This window comes from Myotis myotis, unplaced genomic scaffold (genome assembly GCF_014108235.1).
Source record: "Myotis myotis isolate mMyoMyo1 unplaced genomic scaffold, mMyoMyo1.p scaffold_m19_p_12, whole genome shotgun sequence".
NCBI classification, from domain to species: Eukaryota; Metazoa; Chordata; class Mammalia; order Chiroptera; family Vespertilionidae; genus Myotis; species Myotis myotis.
In genome coordinates this window covers 13,962,539-13,988,605 of record NW_023416316.1, presented here as the reverse complement: position 1 = coordinate 13,988,605, position 26,067 = coordinate 13,962,539, and the positions used below count along the sequence as shown (strand labels likewise).

The 26,067-nt window shown below is 40.2% G+C and overlaps 1 protein-coding gene and 1 long non-coding RNA gene across 2 annotated transcripts; one reads left to right on the top strand and one right to left on the bottom strand.

The window, feature by feature from the left end:
• Window positions 1-49: 49 nt before the first annotated feature.
• Window positions 50-26,018, top strand: STOM (stomatin). Its single transcript, XM_036329897.1, has 7 exons — window positions 50-205; window positions 9,808-9,911; window positions 10,843-10,915; window positions 12,218-12,300; window positions 17,857-18,060; window positions 18,981-19,115; window positions 24,059-26,018. Exons 1-7 carry the CDS (start codon window positions 145-147, stop codon window positions 24,251-24,253), a joined length of 855 nt encoding a protein of 284 aa, XP_036185790.1. The 5' UTR covers window positions 50-144; the 3' UTR covers window positions 24,254-26,018.
• Window positions 23,689-24,152, bottom strand: LOC118667128. The gene is made up of 2 exons (XR_004971166.1): window positions 24,015-24,152; window positions 23,689-23,876 (listed from the first exon to the last, which is right to left on the bottom strand). It is a non-coding gene; the product is annotated as an uncharacterized LOC118667128 (long non-coding RNA).
• Window positions 26,019-26,067: the final 49 nt, after the last annotated feature.

Below are 26,067 nucleotides of genomic sequence, written 5' to 3'. Positions count from 1 at the left end.
AACTTGGCGTTGATTGGCCCGGCCGCGGGAGGGGCGGGGCTTCGTCAGGAGTCCAGTGCCCTGGGTCTGCACTGGCCGTGCCTTGAGGCTTCGACTACGTCTTCTGCGGTCGCGTCGCTACAGCAGTGACTTTGCTCGGACAGCATGTCTGAGAAGCGGCTCGGAGAGAACACCCACGCCCGGCGGCTCCCTGACAGCACCAAGGGTGAGCCCCGCGCCCCTGGCGAGGCCCGTGGGGTCGTCCGTCGCCCCCCACCCCTTGCCTCCGGGACCAGCCCCAGCCCGGAGGTCCCAGGCCCGTCTCCACTGCTTCGTGGCGGTGCGGCCGCTGCTCAAAGCCGCGGTTTCTTCACTCGTACCCCGGGCTTGATGAACCCGACTTCGCGGGCTGAGGGTCAGGGTCAGGGCTGTCAGGGTGCAGAGTGAACGATGCGCGCCCCGCATTGTGGGCGCGCCGACAGCACGGCGCGTTTCCAGGGCGCAAAGCCATCGGCGGGCTCGCGTTATCCGGCGGTTGCCAGATGCCAGGCCCGGCGCCAGAGCTTTCGGTTCGTTATCTCCGGCCACGCACGCGGACGGGGAAAAGCACCCGTGACTCGCGGCCGGCAAGTGCCGGAGGCGGGCTCAACCTGCATTCCACGCTTGGGACCCCGCGTCTTCCCTGCCTCCCGGCTCCCCTTTCCTCCCGCCCGTCCCCTCGGAGGCCACCTCCCACCCAGCCTTCGCCGCCCCCCAGTGAGCCCCCTCCTCCAGAAGTGGAGAGAACTCCTGCTCCCCCCGCCCCTTCCACCCCCCCTCCCCCCCCCCCCCCCCCCCCCCCCGCCCCAAACCTTGGCCACTTTCTCGTAAGAAGCAAAACCGACCTGGGAGGTTTCGCCCCCAGCTCCCATACATAATGGGCCATATTTGCGGAAGGAAAGGAGGAAGTCTCCTTTGGGCATCCTCCCCGGATCTATCCCCAGCTTCACTTTCTGCCCCATCCTGCTCCCTCTACTTTAGTTTGCCCTAATGACCTCGCCCTAGGCCCTAGAGTCTGGGGCTTGTGTCCCTCACAAGGAATTAATTCCAAGTTCCCTACCCTCATTCCCATCCTAGCAGGGCCTTCCCAGTCTGGAAAGCAGAAACTGAGTGGCTCAGTCATGTTCTCCTGTGAAGGAACTAGTGCCCTTGAGAAAGCTGTCACCTTGAACCATTGTCAGCGAACTCCTTAGGGGGTTCGTAAAGAGAGGCCACAGACCTCTCAGGAGTGCTGGTTCCCTCCCAGGGGCTCTTGGCGACCCGAAGGAATCATTTCCATGGATGGAACCTCAGACCGATGGCGCAGTGAAAGGAATGTAGGGGGCTGGGTGGGCTTTGCCAGCACCCTCACAAGGAACACCATAATGAACTCATCTATACTGATCATTCCCAAAGCCAGCCTTGTCCGCCCATCCCATATGAGCTCCATTTCCCTTGCTCAGACATCCTTGTCTTTAGTTCCAGGAGTATCAGGAGAATTACAGAAATCTTTATCCCTCACTTTTCTCTAGTGAGCGTTTTGTAGAGTTGTCTTCCCAAATCAGGAGTGTAACAGATAGGAAGGTGGGCAGGTCCTTTTCCCGGTACCCTGACCTTTTGGTGGGAGACTGAAAGTTTGGTGAAACTGCGGTGGGAAATCTGTTCTAGAAGTTCTTTGGGAATAAACATGATCTTTGTACTTAATGTCCCTTTAGTTCAGTGGTTCTCAACCTTCCTAATGCCGCGACCCTTTAATACAGTTCCTCATGTTGTGGTGACCCCCCAACCATAAAATTATTTGCGTTGCGACTTCATAACTGTAATTTTGCTACTGTTATGAATCGTAATGTAAATATCTGATATGCAGGATGTATTTTCATTGTTACAAATTGAACATAATTAAAGCATAGTGATTAATCACAAAAACAATATGTAATTATATATGTGTTTTCCGATGGTCTTAGGCGACCCCTGTGAAAGGGTCGTTGGACCCCCAAAGGGGCCGGGACCCACAGGTTGAGAACTGCTGCTTTAGTTGTTGCCATGGTCACAGACCAGTGTTCACTTCCAAGTTTTTTTTCTTGGTTTTACATTTAACTTTATTTTAGAAATCTTTTAAGAATCTAGTGAAAATTATGCGTTGTTTTATTTTTACTGGATTGTTTCAATACATCAGTGACACAGTTGATAATAGTGTTCTTACCAGTGCAATAATCATGCATGTTGATCACTGTTTCTTCTACAAATGCTAAAAAAAAAAAAAAAATCTGTTTTGCAGTGAAAATATTAGTGAAAAAGTTTTCAGTTAGTGCACTTTTTTTTGTTAATGTAAAACTTGGAGATCTGACATTGGTAGGAATGCCATTACTAGAATTTATTACTAAATAGAATTTATTGAGTGCTTACCACAGTCTGAGTGCTTTCAAACATTATCTAATTGCAATCCTCTAACAATTCCACAAGGAAGACATCATTATCCAATATTTTACTGCAAGGAAACAGGCTCAGAGTGGAAAAATGACAGACACCTGTGTGTGACTAGAGCTAGGTTTCAAACTTGGGCCATCTGGTTTTCCAAACCATTTTTCTATCCTAGAGCTACCTCCAAAATTCATACCCAAACTGAGGATCTTATTCAATATTTCACTGAAGGTGAGAGACAAATAAACAAAGCAAGCCCAGAGGAACCTAGCTTCAATCTAGATCTCTTGAATAAGACAGCTCCAGAGGGCTGCTTCTGAGGGAAGCAGTGCAATATAAAAGCCCTAACTCTGTCCCTTTTATGCTTTTGCTGATAATTAGTCGTAGGACCATAAATATGACCAAACCTTGGGCAAGACTAATTTTTCTTAAAGCCAGTGCATTCATTTTGTAATGAGATTGAATGCAAATGGATTGTAAAGAAATGTATTATAATTAAGAGTCATGTCAACAGAACAAATCCCTTTGAGAGCATGCCTGAAAATAAGCAGAAGCTAGGGACTGATTGTTTATTTCAGTTGTTACAGCCATCCGATTGGGGGAAACTTTGTAACTTCTTCAATAATTAATCTAGTTAAAAAATATTTTTATAAAAAATAATTAATCTAGTTAAACCATCAATGGTTATAAGTTAACTCAGACAGAAGACTAAGTATATAAAAGCTGGCATTTATCTATTTTTTAATGGTTAAATAGGTTCTAGGTACACCTGATGGTTTAAATTTTATGCTGGAAAAGACAGAGTTAATAATTGCCTGGTTAGCTTCAAAGAAAAATAAATTTAATGTTAAAATGATAGAGATTAGATTAAAACTGTATCTTTTAAGTAGAGGTGAAAAAATATATTCCTGAAAACTATTGTAACCATGAAAAAATGAGCATCTCTCCTGTCTGCCTGACATTCTATGTATACTTCTATCATAATATTTATTACACAGTATTATAATTACCAATCATATTCACCTTATTAGACCAGAAAAGTTTCTGAAAACAGAGATTCTGTCCTTTGCTGTAGTAAGTTCAGTATCAAGTACATAGTAGGGTTTGTAAAAATGTTGGTTGAAAGATAAAGGAAACAGAGGAGTGAAGTAAAGATCCTCTGTGGAATAAATCACATTGTTACATGTTTGGCTTATGTTGGTGGAAAGTTTTTTCCTGTCTATAGTTTATTAAGTTTTTTATAACCCAAACTGTTGATTTTAGGGTGTGAACATCATGTTCCTTATTATACGTTCTTATTACAGGAGGACTGTTTGGATATTGTCAAAAAATATATATTGTATCTAATACAGAATCTCCTTTTAATTAAAATGTGGAAAGAGAGAAGTTAGATATTACAATCAAGAGAAAGAAGAAAGTGTCAATTCTCTATTGACACACACTTGTTCCTCCATTTTTTAAAAAATTTTGTGTATATTCTGAGACTGGTAAAGAAACTTGAGCCGTAAGCATTGTGGCCTGACATTTCAGTAGATTAGTCTTAAAGATACAAACCATAAAATATCTGTCCTAAAGTATCAATAAAAACTATGCCAACCTTATTCAGTTGTGCATGTGCACTTATGTCAAGCTACTATAGTATTTAGAATTCAAAGATCTGAATTGAGATCTCAATACCAACCCTTACTACATGGGTTACTTTGGGCAACTCCCATAGTCAATTCCTCATATGTAATTGGGCGTAATCTTACTGCAATATCTATCTCCCAAGGTTTTGAATATCAAATGAGAAAATTTATTTGAATGTCTTCTTGCAACTTTAAAATGTAAATTATTAAGATATTTAATGGGGAAAATAAAAAAGTTAATGACTTTTCAGAAAGCCTAGTAATTATACAAGAAATTTTATAAAGTTATATGAAGACAGTACAAGAAAGTTTAGAATTCTGACTTACCTCCCCTAATGTGGTCTGAGTCCCCAAGCAGATTGTTAGTCTTGATATTTTCTCTATGGTGTGCAGGTCCCAGAAGGTAATTCATTTAGTAAAAAGTTTATTCCTATAAACTATATCAATAATGGTCTTAAAATTGTGGTAATAATAATAGCTACTATTTAGTAAATGCTTTCTAAGTGGCAAGCACTTTACATAGTTTCTCTTTTAATCTTCATTAACAGTATTAAGTACTGTTCTCTTCCCTCATTTTACTAATGAGAAAATTTAGTGGTAGAATTGGAATCTGACACCAAATCTCCAAGCAAGCTCATGGCTACTGCTAAGCTGTTGGGCCTCAGCTAAAGAATTGGGAGCCTTATGATCTAGTTTCTTAATGCTTCTGTTTCCCTTTTTTAAAAAAAAAACAATTAAAATGATGGTAACCTCCAAATACTTTCATGAGAAAAATTTACTTAGCGATACATTTAAGATGTCTACTAGTAAGTGAAAGCTGAAAAAGAAAAGAAAAGAAAAGTAGGGGGTTTGTTTTAATATATTTCAGGCCTAATATATTTTAGGCTAAATTTAATTAACTTAATACCATTATGAAATTGTTTTTCTCTCACATTTTTCTGAACATAACTGTTTCTATTTTTTTCAGACTTGGGTCATACTCAGCCCATTCTACCTTTCTGAATTCTCTAACTTCATGGGTGGGAAAGGTCTTATTTTATTTTATTTTTTTACATTTGTATTGATTTCAGAGAGGAAGGGAGAGGGAGAGAGAGAGATAGAAACATCAGTGATGAGAGAGAATCATTGATTGGTTGCTTCCTGCATGCCTCACAACTGGGGATCGAGCCTACAACCTGGACATGTGTCCTGACCAGGAATCCAATTCTTACCTCCTTGATCCTAGGTCAATGCTCCACTGCTGACCCACACCAGCCAGGCAAAAAGGTCTTATTTTAAAAAGAGAAAAGAACACATTTGAGGAAAGCAATACGACAATGCTTTGGGATAAAGGATGATACTGAACTGATTGGATCCTGTCTGCTGACAAGTAGTTTCAGTTTGACTTATGTAATAGGCAGTCTTTCTTCCTCCCAAAGAAATGGTAGAATCACTCTACTCATTCAATAACTATTTATTTGACAAATATTTTTTTTTAGTACCTGTTAGGCACTAGGTATCTTCCATATTAGCTTATTTATTCTTCACACTAACCCCCTGAAGAGATACTGTATTTTTTTAACCTTTTAAAAAAAATGTTTCAAGTACAGTTTGCATTCAACACTATTTTATGTTAGTTTCAGATGTACAGCACAGCAGATGGACATTCATATACTTCACAAAGTGTTCCCTCCAATAATTCATGTGCCCACCTCGTACCATAGACAGTCACTACTTTTGTACTACTGTGGCAGAGTATTCAGTAATTACAACACACATGGCCTACCACGCCTAAAACGTTTATTTTCCCACCCTTTATGGGAAAAGTTTGCCAAATCCTGACATATAATTTCTGATGAAGAATAGTAGCAGTCAAAAAGAACATATATCCTTTCAAGAAAAATTCAAAAAGTCTTTCATTTTGACCTACTGGTGCTGTTAGAACCAGATAGCATGTATTTTTGAGACTAACCTCCTAGCCATCCTCTCTTTCCCCACCCAAACTATTCTTGGCAATTTACAACATGAAGTGTTTCACCTTTATTCTAGGGAAGGGGAAGGAAAGATTGTCCTTTACAGGTTGCTACTTAGGTATTTCTTTGGCTTATCCGTTCTTTTTTGTGTGTGTAATCATGCATATGAATCTGAGTCAGACTTTCCGATATTGTGTAAGACATGTTTCTGGCCTTCCCCCGAAGAGGAAATCCAGTATTTTTTAAATTTTAGAAGAAAGTGGTGTTACTAAATGGAATGTATTTCTCCATGTGATTGCCAGTACACAGTGCCACGTTCAGTAGACCTTAACATAAATCAACTGACATGGGATCATTAATACCACACAGTGCTCGGAAATCATGCCTGTTAACATCTTGAAAAGAATATTTTACTACTTTTCTGGAAGCTAACCAAACAAAAATTACTGTACAACTTTTTTCACTCGTTTCATGTTTTTTGTTTGTTTTCTTTTGTCTCTTCCAAGAAAGTCTTTTGCTTTATTACTTTAGGGTTCCTGGGAGGAATACTTTATACCTAGTTACAGATTTTTGTAAACATTAGAAATAATGTATATAAGGAACAAGAGCTTGTGGCTGACGTGATAGGCATTCAATAAATGGTTTTTATTAGTAGTAATAAAAGATACCTCCAGAATAAGAGAAATTTAAGAATTATGCAATTTCATCTCTTCAGCAAAATTAGTATACATAATGATTATGGAAATTTTGCTAAACGTATATTAAATGCAGCAGGGTTTGTAAGTGAGAAAACTGGATACAACCAAAATGTCCATCATATAAATATTCCATGAAACAATGAAAAATAAATGTATATTTAGTTGTGAACATGTTGCTGTTTAGACCTTAAGTGTTAGGTGACTAAGGTTCCTTTATGGCCTGGTGGAATTTAAACCTCACCTCTCTGAGGAATGTGATTTGTGGACTTTTTGAGCTATGACCAAGTGAAGAAGAATTCTGAGGGTTGAAAACAGGATAGTTTTATTTTAAAGGCACTAGAATAATATGATATGATGACTTTTCCCCAGTGTATACACTTATTATTTCTAGCTGAGCATTTGAAATGTGAAAGTCCAGGCCCAGTTTTCAGAATATCCACTTAATCTCTTGTTCCTCTTGATTTGTAATTCTGAATACTCATAATGTGACAATGGAAACTGAGTACACACACACACACATTGGACTAGACATTCTGGCTTGTCCTCTTGTAGATAATTATTCAAAAATTTAGTAATTCGATTCTTAAATGAGATTTTTGAGCATCTTGGAATGTCCAAGCCTAGCCTGGCAGGAGGGAGGCATGAAGTAAGGGGAAAATCAGTACGAGTTTAAGAGGCTTTTATTAAAATAGGTAAATGCTACCTATCTTCCCATTTTTATTGGGAAAATTTGAACACTTGATTAAATTTGGAGGATTACTGAAAACTGCCATCCATATTTATTGAGCACTACCTCTACCCTACAAAGCCAGTCTAATTATCCTTATATTACAGGTGAAGGAACTAAAGTTCAAAGAGGTAAAGATCACACAACTAAGAAGTAAGAGGATTTAAATGGAAACTTAGATGCTCCCAGTCTAAGGAAGCATTTCATATTCTCAGGAAGTCTCAGTCTAATAAGGGTTATGAATGCCCAATAAATTAAAGTATTAGGCATAATATAAGTGTCATAAGAGAGGTTTAAAAAGTGCTATCAAGAGTCAGAAGAAGGAAAACACATCTAGTTGGAAAGCTTGGTAAGATTTCATTTCATACCCACTATATTATCGTTACTGTGCTAGACATTGAGAATAAAAAACGAATAATAAACATTCCTACCCTCAGGGAGTCTATAGTCTACTAGTCTATTTGAGACACAGATATGGGAGACTTGGAGCAATACAGGGGTGTTTTTAGAAAGCACCGAGGCCAATCTGTTCCTTGTTTGGAATCCATTTCACTTTGGAAACCTAGACCTGACTCTGGCTAAGAGCCTTGAGACTATTGTTTTCTATAAATAGACAGGGCTGGAATTAAGGGAGCTTCCTCTGTAGGAATATCAGATTTCACTCTCAGAACTCCTATCTTGTTTTCCTACTTTTAATACTGTCTTAAGAGTGCTCCAAACATGAAAGTTTAATGAAGATTTATTTTATTTTATTCAGAGGGAAAGGGTCAGAGTGAGTTGATTTAGAACATGGGCTTTGGAGTAAGATGACCTGTATTTGAGTCCCAGGTCCTCTCTTGTGTGACCTTGGGAAAGTCATGTTGCTGCAGTCACCTCATTTGTAAATGGAATTAAAAATACTTTACAGGGCTTTGTAAGCAGTAAATGAGATATACATCTAAAGTAATTTAACACAGTGCACCTAGTGTATAATGAACCATTTAAAAAGGGCAAGGGAGATTTCATAATAACACCTGATAGCGGCTGCTCCCCAAGCCTCTATCAGGTGTTATTACTAGTATGTGGCCTTCTTGGTATATTCTCTCTGTGAATATGTGTATACCCCCCAAAATTACAACTTAGAAACCTCCAGGATTAAGTTAGATAACTTTCATTAAACATGCATAAGGATGTTTACCTCACACTATGACACAGGATCAGAAGACTGCGAAGCCATAGATGACCAAAGTACTCTGTGTATTGGAGCACTTGACCTGGATGCAACTTGTGTCTCTCTTTTTCTCCCATGCCCCCAGCCTTAACTTTGCTTATTTTTTGGCCTCCTATTTATTCAGTTCTGTCTCTGCCATCTTTGCCCTGAGCAGTGACTGGCATACCTGTTCCCCTCTTGCCAATCTCCCTCCAATGATTAAAACAATTGCTGGAAATAGAGCAGGAGCCTTCTGTAGTTGATAAGAAAATTGATAGTATCCCTTGGCCTACTCATTCCCTCTGTTCTTCACAAACAAAGAAAAACAAACAAAAAATGAGGAAGACACTAGATACAGAAAGTAAAGGGAATTTTCCAGGATGATAGTGGGTATGAAATGAAATCTTACCAAGCTTTCCAACTATACGTGTTTTCCTTCTTCTGACTCTTGATAGCACTTTGTACAAAGATGTTCATTACAGCATGTTTATAATCCTAAGATATCAGAAACAACTGTTTAATCAGTAAATATTTCATAAACTATGGTTCATATACCTAGTGAAATATTTTAGTGTCATTTTTAAAAAGAGGATCTAAGTGAGTTTATCCTCATGTATAGTTTTCACCTTTAATTATGCTATACCCTCAGCTTAAATGTCCTTTTCCTTCTTTCCACTTTCTTTTCATTGGTATTTCCCAAACCATTACATCCCACAAGAAGGCCCTGTGACAACCATCATCACTTACCCACCGACCCCGCTCCACTCTCACCTCCATCCCAATTGTGTTACCCGTAATCTGTGTTTTTCAAAATATTTTGAGCAGATACTCTATATTTGCATTTACCATCTAGTATTATAATCTAATTATCTTTCCCACTAAACTTTCACCTTGATAGCTAGAATTGGTCTTATTCACTTTTATGACTGCAATGCAAAGTACAGGGCATAATCAATATTAGGTGCTGGATAAAGAAAAGAATAATGTAAAAAATGTAAAAAATACTTGTGTTGTCATGTTAAGTAAATTAGGGAAAGTAGCACCTACACTTCAGGTTGTTATGAGGATTAGATGGGAAAATTCATGTAAAACATCTAGTATAATGCCAGGCATAGGTGCTCAGTGAATAAGAATGAAGATGGTGGCGATTGTGCTGGTAACAATGATAAGAGCTGTGTATTTTTTGTTTTCACAGATAGCCCCGATACAGGCCTTGGAATTTGTGGATGGATTTTGGTGTATGTCTCATTCTTTTTAACAATTATAACTTTCCCATTATCAATATGGATGTGCATAAAGGTAAAGAATATTTCATCTACATCTGGGAAGGTGTCAACTCCTAACTACATAAACCCACTTTGTGTTTGCATGTGTGTTAAGAGAGATAGAGACCATACTGGCTTATAATTCTTTTTCCTTCATCTCTCTTTTGGAAAATTCACTCTGGTCACCTATTATATTAGAATCCTAAAGGTTCTTTTCAGCCATAGTTTAGTCCGTCTTTCCCGAAAGTTTAAAATCACCATTTACTGGATATGGGGTGGTCCTATGATAATTGCTCCAGTCAGGATGCTGAGGTTTGACTGCTGGCTCCATTGTTTTTGGTGTGACCTTTACTATGTTTCCTCACCTGTAAAATGGGAGGAAATAATAACACTCCACAGAGCCATTGTGAAGATCAAATGAATTAATGTAATTAAATGTGGTTGGCACATATGTGCTTCCCAAATGCTGCTTATTTTTTCTATAAAGTTATTAATACTTTGATAAATGACTATAATTTACATATTTCTAAAATGATCAAAATGTGCTCCAAGAATTTTCAGGTAAGTTTATTATCATAATTTAAGAAATCAGGAGACAAACTATGCGAAGTTCGTCTTTTTTTTCCCTGTATTAACAATGCAGGAGGTAATATTCAATAATGTTAACAGCTGAGGAGTGAGGTTATAGATAGATTTGCTTCTCTATACTATTCTATACTTTCCAGATTTTAGACAATGAATATCTTTTGCTTTTATAATTAGTAAAAAATTAAGTAAATAAATATCATACTTAGTGGAGGTACTAAACATTGGACATATTTGTAGATATAATCTGGATTATAGAGAAGAAAACAAAATAGAGACATGTAAGCTGCTTAAAGCAGAAATATATATTTTAAAAGTTATGCATATAAATATTTGTACTGTTCATATTAAATTATTATTTATTTGTGTTTTTAATCTAGATCGTAAAAGAATATGAAAGAGCCATCATCTTTAGATTGGGTCGCATTTTACAAGGAGGAGCCAAAGGACCTGGTCAGTACTCAGATTCTAGATTTGAAGACTGACATTCTTCCTTTTATTGATGTGATTTCCCTTATAGTTTCTCTTCTCCGTTGACTTAGAAAAGAGTTCTTCATATAACAAAGTTGTATAGCAATAGCAGAGGTGCTAGACAGTCTTGCTATAACTACCCTGTTCCTTCCTCTCCCTTCCCCTTCCCATTTGAGATAAGATTATCATGGGCTAAGAGTAGCTACAGCAGTGGAAGTTGGAGCATGAGAATCCCTACTAAAATAAAGGCTTTGAGTCATTGTTTTTGGCAAATTTCGATTAAGTTCCTACTGTGTTCCAAGCTCTGGGAATTCACGGGAGACTATAACACAGTTCCTGCCCTCAAGGATCTTACTGTCTAGTGGTGGGATACCAAGGGGACAGATAGTTACAGTCCCTTGTGATAAGTATTATGATCCAGGTAGTTGTGGAAACCCAGAGAGGAGTGACTGGCCCGAACTAGTAGGATGAGACAAGGCTTCCTGGAGGTGACAACTTGGCTGAGTCTTGAGGCATGGAAAGGTATTAGGGGAGGTATTCCCCCGAGAAATAGCAACATGTACAAAGCCATATAGAGAAGAGTACTTCGGGTTCCAGGAACTGCAGGTCGCTCAGCCCAGCCAGAGAGGAGGGCATGAGGAGAGGGGAATGAATGAAGAGGTAAGGGGAGCAGGTCATGCAGAACCTTGTGTGACTCATTCAGGAGTTTGTATTTCAGGAAAGATTGCTCTGCTTGCAGCTTAGAAAATGGATTGGAGGAGAGGCACTGGAAGAAATAGAAAGATGACTTAGAATCAATTGCATTGGTCTAGTGAAAACAGTGACAGTCACAGTGGAGTAAGGAAATGAAATCCACTGCCTTGGTGGGGACAGTTAGGGTTGGGAACTGAGCAAGAGGAGTAAAGAATAACACTCCTAGCTTCTGGCTCATTCACTGAGATGAACTGGTGACTTATAGTCCATTAGGTTGCTGCTATTAGAATTGAAGGGTGAAGTAGACCGTTTAGATCAGTGATGGAAAACCTATGTCACCTCTGACACGTGAACTCATTTTTTTGGTTGATTTTTCTTTGTTAAATGGCATTTAAATATATAAAATAAATATCAAAAATATAAGTCTTTGTTTTACTATGGTTGCAAATATAAAAAAAATTCTATATGTGACACGGCACCAGAGTTAAGTTAAGGTTTTTCAAAATGCTGACACGCTGAGCTCAAAAGGTTCGCCATCACTGGTTTAGATGCTGATATCTCTCCGTAATCTTCTATGGATCTTTGTTGCAGGTTTGTTTTTCGTCCTGCCGTGCACTGACACCTTTGTCAAAGTGGACATGAGAATTATTTCATTTGATATTCCTCCTCAAGAGGTAAGGTGGTCTTTTGCTATGAGTAACTGAAATACCATGTGTGAAAGGGCTTGACAGTGAGCGGCAGCAGGTGTAGTGGTTAGAGCAGCCGTGGGCAAACTACGGCCCACGGGCCAGATTTGGCCCGTTTGAAATGAATAAAGCTAAAAAAAAAAAAAAAAAAAAAGACCGTACCCTTTTATGTAATGATGTTTACTTTGAATTTATATTAGTTCACATAAACACTCCATCCATGCTTTTGTTCCGGCCCTCCGGTCCAGTTTAAGAACCCATTGTGGCTCTCGAGTCAAAAAGTTTGCCCACCCCTGGGTTAGAGCATAGTTTTAGAGCCTGTCTGCCTTTGACCTTTTCTAGCTGTGTGACCTTGAGAAGGTTTTTAATTTCTCTGAACCTCAGTTTCCTAATCTATAAAATAGAGATTATAATAACAGGACCTATTTTATAGGGTTTTTGTGACAACTAAATGAGTTATATGTAAAGCACTTCGAATAGTGGCTGACAGTTAAGTGCTATATAAGTGTTTATTACTTATAAAACACAGTGTAATGTGATTGTAAGTATAATGTTCACATCATCATTGTCATTTTTACTACCACATTTCTCCTCTCTGGGTTTTCTGGCAGAAAATCCTGTTTAGTATAATATTCTTCTTCAAGTTCTTGATTTTATTCTAGATAAATTGGTTAAAAGCCAAAGAATTAGAAACTGCTTATTTGGCATTTTCAATAAAGCATATAATGTTTTAGATTAGTAATTATTTCATGCTTTTTCAAACTACTTCACAAATACTATCACAGCTGAAACAGCAGAATCCCTAGAAAGTATATAGTTGTTGTAAGACAAAGGAATTCCTCCAGATTACAGTGGCAGAAGCAGGTTGGAAATCCAGCTCTTTGTATTCCCTGTCTGGTGCTTTGTGCATAACTCCATGCTAAATGCATTCTGCATTAGCCCCCTGGTGGCCCTTTAAGGGAGAGGTGGCCATGCTGATACTTATGTCTAAGGAGGATAATAACTATTGCAGACAGAAAGCCTAATGTCATGATGAAGTGAGGCACAGAAAAATACTGTCAGTATTTCCTGGCCAAAAGCAAGGTATCCAGCAGGGTGGTGGAGCCTGGCCATGCTGCCTTCTCTTGTCACAAAATCCAGAAACCAGCTTTGGAACTTCCTTGCTGCTACAGAGCCAAGTAGTTGGTGAGGTCAGACCTTATAATCCACACATACGTTGTGACATCAGAAATCATTTTTGCCCCCAAGAACAAGATTGAGAGCATTGCTGTGTTCTCTGCATGTTTTCCCATCTTTCAGGAAAGTCTGACTTTCAGAAGGACCCCCCCTTTCAGGGTAGCTGTTTCCTCTATAAACATTGTAGGCATCTGGCAGGCTCGCCCTCTGCTTTCCTGCCAGCTGCTGAACGCAGAGCGGATCGGAACTTGGCAGGCAGGCCTTTTTCCGATCCCCTGTGAACTTACTGTGAGGGAGGTAAACACGCTGCTATGGTAAACAGTAGGCAGAGAGGCTGCAGCGTTAGAAAGCTCCCACTGTGGCAAAGTCACTGTCAAGAATTTGTTTAGAAATGATACACATTTTCCCATCACATCATGGGAAAGAATTAACTTTCACAGAAGATGGTAATGTACATACCATTTTTAAATACATTTATTTATAAATCTCCCACTTCTCTTTCAAGTTAGAAGTATATTTAGATTCCTAAAAAAAGGATTACTGCTTTGATCTGGCAGGACTAAACAGCTATGTAATATAATTGTCATTACTATTTTCTATTTCTATAGCTCTTAACACTTTCAAGAGGGCTTCCTTCACAAACATGTTCTTGTTTGATCTTCAAAGAAATTTATATAGAATTGGGCAGTATTATTACCCCCATCTCACAAATGAGAAATCTGTAAATCAAACAGTTTTTAAAAAATATATATTTTTACTGATTTCAGAGGGGGAGAAGGAAAGAGAGATAGAAACATCAATGATGAGAGAGAATCATTGATCGGCTGCCTCCTGCAGGCCCCCACTGGAGATCGAGCCCGCATGTGCCCTGACCAGGAATTGAACCGTGACCTTCTGGTTCATAGGTCAGTGCTCAACCACTGAGCCAACCTGGCTGGGGGCTGTAAGTCAAACCATTTAAAAGCTAGAGATCACCAAGAGGTACAGGCAGAGTTGAAACTCCAGGTCTCCTAACTCTTACTCCCGTGCTCCTCATCAATCACTGTATTCCTAAGAACACGTTTCAGTTTAAATCATCTCTTGCTTATTGACGACTTGCTAGGTATCAAGCATTCTGCTGGTGATAGAGATACAGAGACAAACTGCCCTCAAGAAATTCATAGTCTAATAGAGAAATAGTATCACTGCAGTGAGATGCAAATGGAAGGGCATACTCTGCCAAGTGGGTCAGGGAAGTTTCACAGAGAAAAGGACATGGAGCCGTGTCTTGAATGATGAGTAAGAGTGTGCCAGTCTGATGTGATGAGGGAGAGAGGACAGGACATCCAGGCAGAGGGGACATCTGCACAAAGGCCAGGGGACATGGAACATGCTGCACCTCGTCTAGTATAGTGTGGGCAGGAGGGAGTGGGATAGAGTGAGGCCAGAGAGCCAAATGCCAAAGGGCCAGGCATCAAATTTGTATACCAAACTAAGGACTTTGCCCTGTAGGGGGTAGGAAACATTGGCACAGAAATCCAGAAACATTGTGTCCAATGAAGCATATTTATGTGGCATGCTGTAAAGATATTTTTACCCTGACTCGCACTGTAAAAACATTCCCATTCACATTTTGTTCTAGTAATGCTGTGCTACTTATAGTTCTAGTAATACTTATAAACCTAGGCTCTCCCATATACATTATGTTCTCTGCCTTGAATACTCTTTCACTCTACCTTCCACCCTCTGAAAACTTTTATTCCTTCTTTCAAGACTGAGTTCAAGTACCATTCCTGCCACCCGCAACTGCTCATTTTTTGTTCCTTAAAGTCTCCCTTGGTTCCTCAGCCTCTTTGAAAGTAGGAACCAAGGTTTGTTTTTCCTACCTTGGTTCATACAACACTGCCTACTACTAAGTGGCGTCTCATTTGTTCAATGATTGAGTCAAGTAATGGAATTACTGAATAACTGAATGTGTTTTATAAAAATTTTAAAGACTCTCTGATGCTTTACTATTTTAGGCCTTCTGATCTGCTATAACAAAATAACATAGTCTGGGTGGCTTATAAACTTATTTCTCACAGTTCTGGAGGCTAGGAAGTCCAAGATCAAGGTATCAGCATATTCAGTGTCCGATGAGGGCCTGCTTCCTGGATCATAGATGACTGTCTTTTCCTCTGTCCTCATGTGGCAAAAGGGGTGAGGGAGCCCTTCCAGGGTTTCTTTTATAAGGATACTAATCCCACTCATAAGGGCTTTACCCTCATGACCTAATCACCCCCATAACCAAATACCAACACACTGGGGATTAGGTTTCAACAAATGAATTTTGGTTTTTTTTTTTTTTTTTTTTTTATTTAAATCTTTATTGTTCAGATTATTACATTTGTTTCTCTTTTTTTTTCCCCCCCATAACTCCCCTCCTCCCAGTTCCCGCCCCACCCTCCGCCCTCACTCCCCACCCACTGTCCTCATCCATAGGTGCACGATTTTTGTCCAGTCTCTTCCCGAATCTCCCACACCCCTTTCCCCCCCAGGAATATTCAGTCCATTCCCTTTCTATGTCCCTGATTCTATTATAATCACCAGTTCATTCTGTTCATAAGATTATTTATTCACTTGATTCTTAGATTCACTTGTTGATAGATGCATATTTGTTGTTCATAATTTGTATCTTTACCTTTTTCTTCCTCTTCCTCTTCTTAAAGGATACCTTTCAGCATTTCATATAATCCTGGTTTGGTGGTGATGAACTCCTTTAGCTTTTCCTTATCTGTGAAGCTCTTTATCTGACCTTCAATTCTGAATGATAGCTTTGCTGGATAAAGTAATCTTGGTTGTAGGTTCTTGGTATTCATCACTTTGAATATTTCTTGCCACTCCCTTCTGGCCTGCAAAGTTTCTGTTGAGAAATCAGCTGACAGTCGTATGGGTATTCCCTTGTAGGTAACTGAGTTTCTTTCTCTTGCTGTTTTTAAGATTCTCTCTTTATCTTTTGCTCTTGGCATTTTAATGATGATGTGTCTTGGTGTGGTCCTCTTTGGATTCCTTTTGTTTGGGGTTCTCCGCGCTTCTTGGACCTGTAAGTCCATTTCTTTCACCAGGTGGGGGAAGTTTTCTGTCATTATTTCTTCAAATAGGTTTTCAATATCTTGCTCTCTCTCATCTTCTGGCACCCCTATAATTCTGATGTTGGTACGCTTGAAGCTGTCCCAGAGGCTCCTTACACTATGCTCGCATTTTTGGATTCTTTTTTCATTTTGCTTTTCCGGTTGGGTGTTTTTTGCTTCCTCGCATTTCAAATCATTGACTTGATTCTTGCGCTCCTCTGGTCTGCTGTCGGGAGTCTGTATAATATTCGTTATTTCAGTCCGTGTATGCTTAATTTCTAGTTGGTTCCCCAATATAAGATCGAGGGTCTCATTAGTTTTCTTGTAGATCTCATTAAGTTTATCGGCGGCTTCTAGACAGTTCTTGAGAGACCTTAAAAGTGTGGTTCTGAACTCTATATCTTCCATTGACAATTTTGTCCTGTTTCTTTGTCTCCGCATTTTGTTATGCTTCCTTGGTGCACCCCCTAGTGGTCTTTGTTCGCAGTTTTATAGTTAAATCTTGATTGTTGTAGCTAATTCCAGGGAGGGTTTGACCTCCAGGCCAAGTGGCTATGAGAATCAGCTGTGTCAGCAGTGAGAGAACTTCTGTCCTCTAGGGAGGTGCTAATCTGGCGTTTGCCTGAGGCTATCCGGCAAATGCCTGTGTGCAGGGCTTGGGCGGGGCGGGGCGGGGCGCACAGGATCAACAGGGTGGGCCAGAGAGAGCAGTTATGGCGGCTCTCAGTCCTGTCCCCAGGGGCTCTGCCTCTCTGAGTCCCAGCACCCGCTGCAAAGCTCAGAGAGAAAGCTGCACTCGCTCTGACCGAAGCCAGACAGTCCCGCTTCTCCCGTTTGAGTCTGGGTCCCTAGTGACTCGCCCGTATCTGGAGCTCAGAGTCTCTGACTCCCTCCCGATTGAAAACGCCAACCGCGCACTCCGCACCTCAGAATTTGACTTCAGCACTGCGCCTCCTCTGAGTGTCCGTATGCGTTTCTCTTTCCTCCTAGTTGTAGGACTTCCACTCAGCCAGCGTTCCTGTGGTTCTGGGTGATGTCCCTTCCGTTTTTTGGTTTCACTTTTGAAGTAGTTGTTCAAAGCAGCAAACTCCGGCGTTAACCTATGCCGCCATCTTGGTTCTCAACAAATGAATTTTGAGGGAACACAAACATTCAGTTGATAGAACTTTCTAAAGAAATCAGCTAGCATTATAAGAAGTTGTATAGAACAGCATTCCTTGCAGTTACATTAAAGGAAGAGCTGGCTGACAGATGTAACATTGCTTCCTTTACATTGTAGATCCTCACCAAGGATTCCGTGACAGTTAGTGTGGATGGTGTGGTCTATTACCGCGTTCAGAATGCAATCCTGGCTGTGGCAAATATCACCAACGCTGACTCGGCAACCCGTCTGTTGGCACAGACTACTCTGAGGAATGTCCTGGGCACCAAGAATCTGGCTCAGATCCTCTCTGACAGAGAAGAAATTGCACACAACATGCAGGTGAGGAGTGCGCCAATGCTGTACCTCATGAGAAATTGAAAATGGAAGCAAAGGCTCAATGGTTAAGAACTCACCAATTCAAGTTGGGGAGCTACTAGCCTTTTTTCCTCGTAGAAAGGTTTTCCCAAACTTGGTGGAGGGGGATGTTTTTCGCACAAATAGTTCATGGGTGATAACACTCAGATGCTTGCATTATTTTTTTCTTTCCAGTGTGTATTTTTTCCAGAATTAGTATTCTTTAGCATAATAGTTCAGGGGCCATTTTGCATAGCACGAGTACTGTTAAAGCTGTATTCTCTGTGTGAGTCCCATGACTTCCTCGGCAAGTCTTATGCTTTCCCATGTTGCATGAGTAATAGATGATGAATTAAACCTGACCTGTTCAAAAGCACTATAAATCTAAACTCTTATTATTTGTTTAGACTTCATTGTGTGTACAATCTATGATCTGATTTGATAACCACAATAACTATAGGAAATAGATAGTATCATTTTATTCCTACCATTGTAAAGGGAGAAAGTCGAAGCACAAAGTAACATGGTTTGTAGAGAGTCACATTAGCTTGGGAGTAATACTGTGCTGCTATAGTTTTAGTAATACTTATACTAGAAGTGATACTAGTTCTAAGAAGTAAAGTTTTATTGGAATACAGCCACACCCATTGGTTGATGTATTACCCATGGCTGCTTTTGACCTACAGTGGCAGGGTTAAATAGTTGTGGCAGAGGATCTGAGAATCAATAATTACTATCTGGTCTTTTTAGAGAAAGTTTGCCTGCATTAGCTTATTAATAACAGAATCAGGGTCAGCTCCTTAGTGAGCCAGCGCCTTATCTGCTCCCAGTCCCAATGCATACAGCAACCTTGGGCCTCTGGACTGGGGCTGAACACTTTAGCTTGCCTTCTCTCTTCCCATCAGAGTACCCTGGACGAAGCCACTGATGACTGGGGAATCAAGGTGGAGCGTGTGGAAATTAAGGACGTGAAACTCCCTGTGCAGCTCCAGAGGGCTATGGCTGCCGAAGCGGAAGCATCCCGGGAGGCCCGGGCCAAGGTCATTTTTTTTTTTTAGTTTGTTTTTCCTATTGAATTTTCTTTAATTACAAAAAGCAAAACATGTTTGTTATAAAAATTAGAAATAATCCTGAATATTTCGTAAAGATAAAACCTCTCCCTGTCACTTTAAATGGTATCTCTGCAGAGGTGACCGCTCTTAACAGTTTAGTGTATTCACTTCCGGTTATTATTTGGGGTTTATTTGGGTTTTATCTGACTAGGTTGTTAGACTGTTGGCTTGTTTGTTTTACAGAAGTAGGTCACACTATGCATATTGCTCTGCACCTTGCTCTTTTTGCTTCACATCACGTGGACATAGCAGTACACACAGTTACCTCATTACTTTATTGACCATTTTCTGTACTTTAGTCTCCCAATTGCCTATAAAGGACAGATTACAGTTCTGACTTCAGAGCAAATGGGCAACCTCATCGGTTTGCTTACCGTTCATTTCTTTTGTCTTCTTTCTTTCTCTCTTTTCTCTGTATCTTCTTTCTTCTTCCTGTTTCCTCTTCCTCTGTCCTTGTTTATTTTTCACTTTTCTTTCTTTGGTGTCTGCTCTTTCCCCTCTTTCTTTTCATCATCATCCCTGCCTATGTCTGAACCCTGCATCGATGCATGACCCTCTGAGAGGTGCTAAAGGCAATACTTGCTGACTTAAGCTAAAGAAGAGGATCCATTGAGAGGATAATGCATAAGGACCCAGGGATATCTCACCAAACCCAAGGGTAGGAAATAGAATCGAGCCTCATCAACATTGGAGCCAAGGAACTAAAAGGAGTCAAGACTGAAGGGAGTGAGTCATTTCATTTCCTGAGCTGAATCTCACTGCAGATGGTTTGAAGGGGAGACTGTCTGGCTCCAGTTGAACAGTGACAGAGACAGACCAGCCCTGATTCCAGATTCAAGGCAGAGAGATTATCTTTGGTCCAACTTGGGTCAAAGGGTAAAATCAGGTGCTAATCAGGTCGCAGAGCCCCTTGCCGGTGAAGGTGTGGAGGAATAGGAGAGTTTTGGTAGGAGGCATTACTGTGGACTTGACAGAGCTCCCAAGACACAGGAGCAGACCAGTTTGTCATTGTTGTTGGAAAAATAGCAGTAGCTGGTATAACTGGCTAACCACAGAATCCTGCCATTCTCTTAGAATGCCGTTTAAGCCACAAATGGGTCACTGTAATTCCTTAGCCAACCCCAAATAGAATAGTAGCTCATTTGACACAATATATCCAGAATGTTCTACTAACCAGACATTTTATGTTTTTCTAATGTGGTCATTGATGCTTGTGATGCTATCCTGAGGACACTACAGAACTTCCAAGTGCTTCCTCTCAAACTCATCACATAAGACTAAATTATATTTGTGATAATGTTACATATGCCCTACTAGAATCTACTTATTTTGAAAATTAGGAATCACCTATACCTGGAATATGTCATTAACCAAAAGCCTCATATTCAACTCATCAAAATTTGTCATACAGAGACTACATAGACTATCAGCCCAAAGGGCCCTTAGAGATGATCTTCTGAAGGTGACAAATACCTGGCCCAGAAGCCGCTGCTCTGCCCTCCTATTCCCATGCCAGTAATTAACCACAGCACTGTTTTCCACTGAGCTTAGACCTGACCTTCTCTAGCACTCTAGGCAACAATCCTCAACTGCTTGGAATTGGCTCTAAGAATCTTCAGAACTTTGTAATTGAAGTTCTGCTGGGAATATTGGAAACTACCCCAATGTCCGTTGGTAGTTGCATGGATAAGTATGGTTTATTGGAATGAAGGAATACTATACAAGGTGAGTGAGCATACAAGTGCGTGCTCCTGAAAATAATGAGAAAGGAGCCAGTCACAAAAGGCAGACTCTCCCACCAGTTTTACAGTATGTTGGCTGAATCTCTTTCAAGTTTTTAGATCAACTCCTAATGGCTTGAAATGTAATCTCTTTTATGCTGCTTTCTTCCTTATTTCCTTTTTCATGACCCTCAGAAAAATGTGTGATGTGCTTTCAAGCTCCTATTTCCTGGCCTGGTCATCTGTTAATTGAGAGGGTGGAGTGCAAAAATACAGATCGCCTTTCTCTGCCCTTCTCCCAGCCTAGCCCACCTGGGCTGCTGAAGGAGGCAGCAGTACCAATCCCACATACTTGAAAATACCAAATTTTAAAACGATGGTCTATAAATATAAAGTGTTTATTGACATGGGATTTCTGTGCATTTGGCAAAAGCCCCACATGCTTCTTGCTTCACTTCTAAGATCCTATCCACACTGTATACTTGGCCTATATTTAGACAAAGCCAGTGGTATTGGATTCACATCTCTGGCAGCTCCCTCAGAGCAGCTTTTCTATTAACAAAATGTGTGTCCATCCTGGTGGGTCTGGCTTCCCTGCCAAGAGATCGTGTATTGATTGATAGTGGGAGATGAGGTATCTTTGCAGTTGGTCTATGTCCAGACCAAAAAAAAGTACCTAATTGGACATCTGAGATGACATGGAAAAAAATCAGAGCCCGCTGACCGCGTGGCAGGTGTATTGTGCACTCTCTACTGTGCTTGCCGTGGAGCAGTTACAGGATTCTCTTTGAGCACATCTGGCACGTGCCCCATCTCACAGACGTAGGTAGGACATAATGGTTTGTCTTGATAGATTAAGCTCTTTATCCTCTAAAAGGTCCTTTCTCTCAGTAAATACCATATCCTGTATCCCCTCTCTCACTGAATGGCACTATCCAGGAGGCCGAAACCTAGAAACCTGGGACTCAGCCTCTGTGCCTTCTTCCTCCCCATACACAGTCCGCCTCCAGAATCCTCTCTCCCTCCTGAATAGCCCCCATCCATCTCCTCCTCTGTCCCCAACACCAGTGAATTGCACCAACCACACTGAAGCACTTCCACTAACAGCTTTCAGTCTCTTCCCTTCGACCCTCAGATATCTGTCGGTGTGTTCTCAAACCTGCATCTGATTAGGTTATCTACATAAAACCTTCCAGTGGCTTCCCATTGCCTGTAGAATGAAGACCAATGCCCTGGCCTCCACCGGCCTCCAGATCTGCCCGTTCCCCCCTACCTTTCCCCTCTTCCTCATGCACTATTCAGCACTCAAGAGTTTTTTTGGAATACACCAGCTTTTGCAAACTTCATCTTAATCCAAACAACAATGCTTTCATTCTATAATGTTGAACTTCTATCACTTCACCACCTCACCCTCTGCACAAAGTGCTTTCCTGGTGGTGCAGCCCTGGGCCTCATACAGATCTCTGTCAGCATTTGCTGCGCTGCAGTGAAGTGACCTATTTCCATGGCTGTCTTCCTTACTTGTCCAGGAGCTGAGGGAGGCAAGGAAGTTCCTGCTTTGTCCCATAGCCCCTGCATGGGGCTTGACACCTAGGAGGCCCCTAAAGTTTACTAGAGAAGAGAATGAAATTTCACTGCTCATAAGACCATGGCTTTCTGTTCTGATATTCACAGGAACATTACAAACCATTAATATTTTTAGATCCATGAGAACAACCTAGTGAAACTGTACTTTTAATATTGGTGATTATGGTATATTTATACCTCTTCTCTTAGGATTATGAATTAAAGCTAACTGCCAGGGCTGATTTGGCTTTTGAATCTTTTATGAATAGATCCAAAAATCAAGTCCTGACTTGTCACTTGCCATTCCTATAGAATAGCTTCTGTTCATACATCAACACTTAATATACCTTCTCTGTCTTCCTCCTATAAAGTAGGTGTTATTCTATTTTAAGAATAAGAAACTGAGGCTCAGAATGTTAAATAACCTGAGGACATTCAGCTAGTAAGGGGGAGGTCTGGGATGTGAATTCAAGTTCATCTAAGTCCAAAGGCCCTACTCTCCCCACTACTTCAGAATCTCAAACGTTTTTTCCCATGTAATCCTAAAAGAATTTAGGAAAACGGTTGTTTCATCACACATTTTAAATAGAATATAACATTTCTCATTTAAAATTTATATACTGTCAAGTGCGTAATTCCTGGCATGTTTTAAATATTGATATTTTAAAATAACCTGCTAACATCATTTTAAAAAATGTATCCAGCGAAATTTAAATAACATAATGACTTCATCATCTATTTAAAAATATGTGAATAAGCTCTTTTTAACAACCAGGAATTTTTCATGGTTCATTTTTCTCCTTGAACTTATATTTCCATTTCACCACTACCACGAATTTCTTTTCCTAATATAATCTACTTATTCATGAATTATTTTATTGCCCTACTGCAACACATTTAGCCTATAAGTTAAAATTATTTTACTTCCTCTGATTACAAACTATAAATGTTTCAGAATTTCTCCTAAATACATAAGTTTTTACTAGAAATGCTTCTCTTAATGAGATGAATGAGAAATGAATTCATGTAGATGGCCGTTACTTATTGCTAGAATGAGATAAGACTCAGCATCAATTCTATTACTTTTCATTTTTATAGGTATAAAGACTAAGAAAACTTGTTTAAATAAATAAATAGATGAAAGTGGAGGTTTAATGTCATGCAATTCTTGGCATTGCCTCTGAATTTATGTGCTAAAAAATAATAAAGTGATCTTTCACACACACAAAAAATATTTTTAATGATCTAGCATGTTTCAGTTCGATAAGGTCTTCTTTCCTTTCTTTGAAATCCAAGAATTGGTGATCTCTCTGACTTGCAGATATATGTGTATGCAGTCATAAGAGTCATTCACTTTCTCAACCCACACACAGTATTTTGAATTGTCTCTTTGTTTGGTGCCCTGGAAAATGGGAGAAAGGCAATAGTAAAAAAGGATATCTTATAGGAAAAAGAACATGGAAACTAGTAACTGGAAGTGGATTTCTTTAAAACTATTCTGGCCTACTCCCTGGAAAGTTTTGCGATTGCTGCTTGGCACCTGCTGTTTTCTTCAGTTTGATCCTTCCTTCTGCTGTTCCACAGGTCATTGCAGCCGAGGGAGAAATGAACGCATCCAGGGCTCTGAAAGAAGCCTCCATAGTCATCAGTGAATCTCCTGCGGCCCTTCAGCTCCGGTACCTTCAGACACTAACCACCATCGCTGCTGAGAAAAACTCCACCATTGTCTTCCCTCTGCCCATAGATATGTTGCAAGGCATGATGAGGGGAAAGCAGTGAGGCCTAGAGGCCAACACAGAGATGAGCTCTTCCCTTCGAGGATGATGTGGGGACCAAATAAGCCTTTAACCCCTAGGGAGAGGGCAGGGTGGGAACCCTGACTATTCTCTCTCCCTTTCCTTTTCCATATATTGAGAGTGATGTTCTTAGAATGTACAGGGATCCTAGCAACAGGTAAAGATTGTCAGCTTGTAAATACTGTGTGTGAGAGAGATTTATATAAGATAATCTCTTACTCTTTAAATACTGAACTCCACATTTTTAGATCATTATGTACTAGGTTAACGCCCTCTTTTTTTGACTTTCATGGAATTATTCCACACCCTCTATCAGGAGCCGAGCCAAAGGAAACCACTACCTGACACCCTTGGCTGGACAAATGCTTTCAAAAGACAGTGACCTTAAGCTACAACCAGCTTCTCTGGGCCACATGTGCCTTACTTCCGGGGAATCTTACTTCAGGCAATTTTGTAACATCCGTTTACTTTCTAAATCCAAACCATGTTTCAAAATAATCCTCACGAGACTAGGCATTCTCTTGCCAGTACCTGTCAGCTCTGGAGGAAGGTCAAGATCAATGAAAATGATTACCCTAACCTTTGAAAGACTTTTAAATCCACTATAATAGGGGTCCTTTGAAATAATGTGGCCCTTCAAATTAGCTAAATACCTGTCACGCAAGTGCTTTTTTCTCACTTTTGCCTATCTTCATATATCAGATCCTAAATAGTTTTGATTTTTTAAATAAAAATTTGAGTTCTACAAATAGTTGTCTTTATAGCCAATTGAATAGCCTAAGAACTAATACTTTTTTTTAAAAAAATCTTCAGAAAACCATTGTATTTTACTCTCTGCATGCTATTAATTATTGCATTCTGGGAAATATCTCAGTTATCTATCTCATTCATTAAATGTGTAAAGAATTCACAATATATTGGGCACGTCATGTCCAATAAGCTTGGGAAAACCCTGTCAAACTGAGGATATCTATATAGATGTCTATCTTTTTCATTTGCCTACTTGTTCTTTTTCTATCATGTATGTTGATGCTGAAAAAGGAAGTGGTTAGCCCTTTTGAACCGCAGTTGCTTAATCTGTGATATTAGGAGGCACCTTTTATTTCACAAGCACCTGTGACTGAGCAAGCTTGCTTTCTTCTTACTGGTCTAGAATTCTGGCTGGTGACATTTGTGTCACCTCCTCTTTGGGGCTGAGTTCACCTAGAGAAATCTAAAAATAGCTGCTTCCTTACCCAGAGCCGCTCTTCATCTCTGTCCTTACCCAGATCACTGTCAGTCCTAGCCTGCGAGGGTCCCCTTCCCCTACACTCCATTTCCACGTTTATTTTAGAAAACCTCAAACCACCGTGTATCCTAATTCCAGGCTTAGTTTATGAGATATATATGATTGAACTCAAGTGGCATTTGTAATTTGAAAATAATGATTTTATCTCCTTTGTGTCGTGGCTCACCCTTGACCACTGAGGACCAGAAAACAACCTGCTGAAAATCTCTTCCCGGACTTAGAGTAACAATGCTTTCTGTTCCTTGAGTTTCCCTGTCTCCAGATACCAAGCAGTCTCTGCTTTTCTGCCTTGTGTCTTCAAAGCCCAGAGTCTGGAATGAAATCGCCTGGGAGGGAGGAGGTCTAGGATGAGAGAGTGAGTGCAAGAGTGTGTTCCAAGCAGTCTCCCCTCCCAATGCTGTATGTAATAAAGAGCGAGCTTGTCCCAACTTTCTTTGGGTGCGAGCTGTTTCTTTCTGCATTTAGTGTGTGTGGTTTTCATTTTTCAGAAGTGGCACAGCAGATCCTCC